General features: G+C 32.4%; 1 protein-coding gene across 1 annotated transcript in view; it reads left to right on the forward strand.

The window, feature by feature from the left end:
* Positions 1–55: 55 nt before the first annotated feature.
* Positions 56–7,332, forward strand: part of LOC108753635 (kinesin-like protein KIF20B) — a 12,118-nt gene continuing 4,841 nt past the window's right edge. The window contains exons 1-5 of the mRNA XM_018495404.1: positions 56–557; positions 1,447–2,065; positions 2,261–5,542; positions 6,819–6,822; positions 7,111–7,231. Coding sequence (XP_018350906.1) covers positions 56–557; positions 1,447–2,065; positions 2,261–5,542; positions 6,819–6,822; positions 7,111–7,231 — 4,528 coding nt within the window. The remainder of the gene's footprint in view (positions 558–1,446; positions 2,066–2,260; positions 5,543–6,818; positions 6,823–7,110; positions 7,232–7,332) is intronic.

A 7,332-nucleotide genomic window follows, 5' to 3' on the forward strand; every position in this document is an offset into this window, starting at 1 on the left:
ATACATTACATACATGTACTATAATATATGTATATATCTTGTCAAATTAATATAGATGGAGAATACACTGGATTCAATTCATCCATCACAAAATCCAGAAGAAGACATGTCGTATTTATTTGGCAGAGATCCAAGTATTTTGGCATATAGCCAAAGACCTTTTCCCTCAAAGGACACAAAAAAGAATTTGCTTTCTTTATATGAAATAGAGGAAACTAACTCTACCAATGAAAATACATCTGAACGTTCAGAATCACAAACATTACAAACTATTAAAGTATATCTTAGACTTAAACCATTCCCAAAGAAACTGAAGTTAACGGAAGAACAGCAAGAAGCATACAAAATCACAAATTCTACGACGTTGCTTACAAAAGTCCCGATACTGGATAATAATGGAAGTACCAAACAGTCCAAAAGTGAGATTGTATGCCGAAGATTCACCTTTTCACAAACATTTGGACCAGAGACCACTCAGTTGGAATTATTCGAGCAAACAGTACAGCAGTTAATGATTGATTTTTTAGCTGGACAAAATTGTACTATAATGACATATGGTAAGAAATATTCTAGATTATATGGTATTTAAAAAGAATTAAAAGTTTTCAGAATTAAAGTATTTATTTAGATAAACAAAATAGTTTATAAACAAATGTGTTAAAATTAATATTTATTGAGATATTGACAATTGTCCATATTACCTATATAATCAATTTTTCAAAAAACTTTTCTAATCATCTTGAAGGAGTTACCCATTCGAATCATCTACGAGATAGACAACTGGTCATGTGGAAATATTGAATGTGGCATCTGATAATATTGACAAAAATAATGCAAAAAGATAACAACGGAATAATATTGTCAGATGTCACACACAATGCCGCTTATCTCGCGAGAGGTCCAAACAAAGAGTTGGACATGCATCGAAGGTCTTCTTTAATCAAAATTGATTCTCTTAGGTAACATTTGAAAATGTTACTCGAATGCCTCCATATATCGTTTCATCCTTGTTGCTTACCCTATGTTAAACAATAAGAAATTTTATTTTTTTCTTCATTGATCTCGCTGAAGATAACCCCAAGAAGTGGTTGAAACATTCGAGTGTTCAGCAAGTCAAAAATATAATTTATATATATATATAATTAATGATTGTGCATTAAGTACCGCACCAAACTTTTATTTGCCTAATTTCCTACATTATTTAAACAATAAGATAATACACGGAAATAGCCGAGTAATGATTCTGAGACATGAACGCAATGAGACATTATGATCTCCGTTTGTCTCGTGAGTCTTGAAACACCCTGTATATATGTAATTATTTTTTGTGTGTGTATCACTGACGCGTACACGTGCACACACAAGCATGTACACGCACATAAATACATGTACACTGCACTTGCATACACAAACAGAATATTTAATAGCAATTATTTAATTTTATAGGTACTACAAATTCAGGAAAATCATACACATTGCAAGGGACCACTACTTCACCTGGACTTATACCACGAGCACTGGAGTTTGTGTTTAACAATGTCATAACAAGACCAAATCCATTTTATAAACCTCTACATTATAGCGATGTAATTAATCTTAACGCACTTGAACGTGCACAGGAACTTGAAGCGAAAACTAAATTGCTAACATTCAGTTCCGTGGAAAAACATCAGTATATGAATACTTACAAACAAATGCAAAAATTGTTGCAAGAGGAATCAATTCGTCCTAGCCAATGCTATGATGCTCATTATTCGGTTTGGGTTTCATTTGCAGAAATCTATAATGAAATTGTGTATGATTTATTATCAAGTGAATGTCAGAAAAAAAGAATGCCCTTAAAATTAGGAGCGGATTCTAATGGCAGAGCATTTATCAAAGGTTTAAAGACTATTTATGTTAATTCAGCAGCAGAAGCTTACCAGATCTTAATGGCAGGGCAATATAATTTAAAAGTAGCAGCAACAGCGTTAAATGCAAAAAGTTCAAGGTCTCATTGTATATTTACAATTATATTATTAAAATATTATGCAGAAAATTTACCTGATACAGTTGAAATGAGCACGTACGTACTTTTCTCTCCCTTTTTAATATTTTATATTAATTTATATATGACATTCTCTATTAGTATTTATTCTTAATAAAATATTAAAATTTAATAATTACATACGTATTTTTGTTTTATATAATTATGAAGAAGCTAAGATTTATTACATCAATTTCTTTAAATTATATTAATATTGTTTTCATATTTCAATAGGTTTTCCTTTTGCGATCTAGCGGGCTCGGAACGTTTGAAGAAAACATTAAATATAGGAGATAGATTAAAAGAAGCACAAAATATTAACACAAGTTTATTAGTACTAGGCAGATGCTTGAAATCCATTCACGAGGGACAATTAACTAGAACGAAAACAGATACGGTGGGGCCATTTAGAGAATCTAAATTAACCAGATTATTCCAACGAGCTTTATCAGGAAAGGAGCATCTAGCTTTGATAGTTAATGTCAATCCTCTACCTAATCTTTATGTAGAGACTCAAAATGTTTTAAATTTCGCTGCTATTGCAAAAAAAATTGTTATAGAAAGAAAGAAACGAATACAGAAGAAATCGAAATCAAGATTTTCGCAAATAGTCACACAAAGTATACAGACGGTGACTGATTGGGATAGTACAGAATTAGGAACAGCGGATTGGCAACCTACAAATAGTGTGAAGGATAATGATTCGGAAGAATACGTTACTTCGGAAGAATACATGGATCTTGCAAATGAAAATGAAAAATTGAAAAAGGAGATTGCTCTTTTAAAGAATTCAGCTTTAATTCAAGATTTTCAAAGCCGACAAGAGATGGCCGAAAAATATATTATGATGATAAACGAACTTGAAATTGATTGGAAACAACGTATAAATGATGTTGAGACCCAACACGAGGATGCCCTCGAATGGACTGTGAAGCAAGTTGAAGAATTTTACAAGGGAAAGTTAAATCAATTGCATAAGAAGAAAAGAAGACGCAGCGAATGCACTGATAATAGAAATGAAGATGATGATGATATTAATATAACTATTAAAGAATTAATTGAAGAAAATACACACTTGAGAGAGAAGAATGACACTTTAAAGAAAACATTAACTGAATTTAAAGTAACAAACGAAACTTTAATTGTGGAAAAAAACAAAGTTTCTTTCGAGCTAGGACTGTCGAAGGAGGATTTAAAAATTGCAAAAAATCTTCTAGAAGCTGCTCAAGAAGATATTTGCTCTACTCAAGATGGTAAAGTTTATATAAAGGAAGTGACATCGCAATTACTTATTAAAGATGAACAAATCAAAAAGCTCAAAGAAATTCTCAATGAAGCGAAAGAAGAGTATATTGCAATTACGTATGATTTGAACAAGAAAGAACTTTGCATTGATGAACAAGCAAAAGTTATAATAGAAAATGAAGAAAAAATTGAAGATTTAGAGTTACATCTTGAAGATGTTAACGTTTGCTTGACGGAGAAAACGAGAATAGTAGAGCTTCTAGAAGAAAGACTTGAACACCAAAATGAAAATAAAATTTTACAATTACAAGAAGAAATTAATAAATTGAAAGATGAAAAATTAGCGTTAATTGAGTCTTATGAAGAAAAACTGAACTCCAAGACATCTATTAAAAATGAATGTCAAGAGATTATTATAAAAGAACTGATTACTGATGACTTATCAGAAGATTCAAATACGAACGTAAGAGAAGATGTAAAAATAGAAAATGCAAAAGTATCTATTAATGAAATTAAAGAAACTAATTCAAATAATTTGAATCCCACAGAAAAGATACTTTCTAAACACATATTAGTGGATACATGTTGCCAAGTAAATATAACAAATGATGAGGATTATAATGATATTAAAAACAAGTTAGAAGAAAATACTCAGCTTGCTGTAATAATAACAACAGATCAGAAATCAGAAGATGTTCAAAGTAGTAGCAAAATGGTTTTGTTAAAAGAAGAAGCTGTTCAGACTGATGAAATTCTGGATAACAGTCAAGTTAATAAATCAGAATTGAATGCATTGATACAAATTAATGATGTTCACATACAATACGAACAGAAATGCTCGCAAGTTAAGGAGTTAACTGAAGAACTAAATGATATGAAAAAGACATTGCAGATTTTAAGAGACGAAAATTGTTCAAATAAAACTATCATAGAGGAATATAAGAATTCTACGGAAGTACTTAAGAAGCAATTAACACTCGCTGTGGAAGAGAAACAAAAGATAGAAGAGAATCTACAAAACACTGACATGGTTTACGAACAAAAAATTGCAAGCTACGAATGTAAAGTCGATCAATTAGAAAAGAATCTTTTAATTGCAAAAGATGATACTCAACAGTATTTGGAGAAACTGAAAACTGCTCAGAAAGAATTAGATAACTATATGTTAAAGTGTAAAGAAGAAAAAGAGGTAAATGTATGCAAATCAGACAAACTTGTTTCAGTAAAAGAAGAAGATAATAATACAAATAACATCGGTATAAATCAGTTAGATGAATATGTAGAAAAGATATCGCAATTGGAAAGTAGTCTTGAAACTATAGAGAAACTAAAATGTGATATCGATCAATTAAATAAAAATTTGGAAACGTGTCAAATAGAGAAGAATTGTATACAAGAAACACTTGATAAGAATAATAAGGAATTGTTAAAACTTGAAAGTCAATTGGAAGAAACGATTCTCAAGGAACAGGAAAAAGATACTGAGATTACAACCCTACAAAAGGAATTGAAATGTATGATTCAGAAAATTGAGAATACCGAGAGGACCGACAATGTGATGGAAGCAGAATTGAAATGTGCTATAAATAAATTGACGCAGACGAAAGAATCGCTTTTTGAGAAGGAGCAATACATAAAAGAGTTGAAAATACATTTGGAAAATTTCGAGAAAAATGCGAAGATATTTAATTTACTCGAACAGAATGCGAAGGATTGGCAGATTGAGAATGAACGGTTACGAAATATAAACAATGAGCTAAGAACTAATTTAACACAGAAAGAACATGAGATGGACGCGTTCATGAAGAATCGAGATGAAACGGTAACAAAGTACGAAACTCTTGTTAAAAACCAGCAGGAAGATTTGGACATGCAGAAGAGAGAGGTGATGAGATATCAGGAATTATTCCGTCGGCAATTCACGCCAACACCGAATAAGGATGATTACAAAAAGCTGCAGAATCGTATAGAAGTGCTCCAAGATAGATTACAAAAATACGAAGTTAACACAAAGGTCAAAAACATTTACGATAGCACGTCGGAGGAAGAAATTTCGACTCGTCAGACCAAACGACGAGGAAAGAAGACTGCCTCATCTGCCAAGCAAGAAAATATACCGGTTATCGAATTGTCTGGATCTGAATCGAAGCGCAGCACGAGAAATACCACTTTACCACCGCCGACAGAAATGTCGACCGAGAAAAGACGTACTCGTAGAAAGAAACTATTTCTTGAGAATGATTCATTTGCAGATGTTGAACCTACTGCAACGCTTTTGCCAACTCGAAATTTGCGGAATCGGAAGAAATGAGAAAAATATATAAGATATTGTAAATACTTTACATATCAAGGAAACTTAATAATTTCTTGCATACTGATGTGATGATCGACAAGTGATATTTAATAAAAGCTCTGCTTTTTCGCATCTGACGATGTAAAACAGAACTTTCATTGGATGTTGCTCATCGCTTATCGCGTTCAATGTTCAGTAAGCATAAAGGATCAGAGTACAAATGAAAAACAGGAACATGTATAGATCGCGAAGCTGATTATATTTTGTGTAATATTTATCAAAGTGTCTTACATACGTATACTTAATTACATTTTATTTTAACAAAAAAAAAATTAAAAATACAGTTTATTTTTAAAAATCGCATTTTTTCCCTCTTTAAATATTACGTATTTTATATAAAAAATGTATTATATACTACTATTAATAATATTCAAGTGATTTACATATAAGATTTGTAATTTTTAGACTATGTGAAAAAATACAATAGTATAATTCTTATCGATAAAATCTTTATTATCGTTTTATATCAGTGCTGTATAATTTAAAAGTTGATTAAAATTCTTTTGTATACTTGCGGAATACCCTTGTATATACTAATTGCTTGTATATTTGCTATACTTACAGAAAAACGGTAGCCAATTAGAACTCGTGCTGGTAATCGCTGATTTTGTCTTTCTGTACAGCACAAGTTTTGATTGGCTACTTTTCTGTCGAAGTCTGAACCCACCCTAAAACTTAACCAATCGGAACAGAAAGTTTTTGATTAGACTGTGATTAGCCAATTCTTAAGTTGAAAATAATGAAAAGCAGAGGCAATAGGAAATAACAAATTTCAACCTGTCAGAAATCATGTATACTAGAATGGACGCTTTCTGATAGGTTGAAATCTCTTATTCCCTGTTCCTATTGCCTGTGCTTTTCATTATGTTTTCGGTTTTACGGTACGTCTTGCTGTTACTATTATAGAAGGTGTGTGCGGCAGTCCTAAAGGGTGCTATTTCATTTGTTCGTTTTTGTCATACGACAAATATGTACAGAACAGAGAGGTCTTCGGATATCTCTATCCTAGCTAATCAATAGACTTGAAAAATTTATACGAATGAAATATCATCCTAAAGCTGGCATTTCTGTAAGCGGAAATTTATAGCGGAACGGAACAGCAAGACCAATCATAATCGCAGAAAAAAAGCAGAGTAACGACGGCAGAGTTGTGATTGGTTGCGCTGTTCCGCTCCATGGGATAGTCAGCATAAGGCCAGTATAAATGCTCCTTAAATTTGATGCGCCTTTATGCACTAGTACGCCCTCATGATTACAAACGCGAAAACAACGGGTCGATTTTCCGTACATTAACCGAGACTACTCGAATACTAGCAGATATTAGTGATATTGAATACTGTCAGCGTTCTCAGCTGACGCACTAAAGAGTAATAATATATTATCGAAAATGGTAAAAAAATGTACATCTTTAATTATGTCGATCGACGCGTGCTATGGCAAATGTATTTATGGTATTGTGTGTGCATGTTTTGCGTTTTTCTTTTAGTCGTTTGGCGAAAAAATAGCATCGATCATGCAGAGGCCTGGACAAGACCCTGTTGCCAAGGACGATGTGCCTTGGTGGATGAAATACGCCGGTCGCGGACTTGGCACTGCAGGCAGCATAAGTAAGTTCATAGCGATACTGTACGGTTTGCAGTTTTTCTTCCTTTTTTACATACATCATACGTTATTTCGATCTCTTTCTTTCTCTCTCTCTCTCTCTCTC

This window comes from Trachymyrmex septentrionalis, unplaced genomic scaffold, assembly GCF_001594115.1.
Source record: "Trachymyrmex septentrionalis isolate Tsep2-gDNA-1 unplaced genomic scaffold, Tsep1.0 scaffold7, whole genome shotgun sequence".
In the NCBI taxonomy this organism is placed as follows: domain Eukaryota; kingdom Metazoa; phylum Arthropoda; class Insecta; order Hymenoptera; family Formicidae; genus Trachymyrmex; species Trachymyrmex septentrionalis.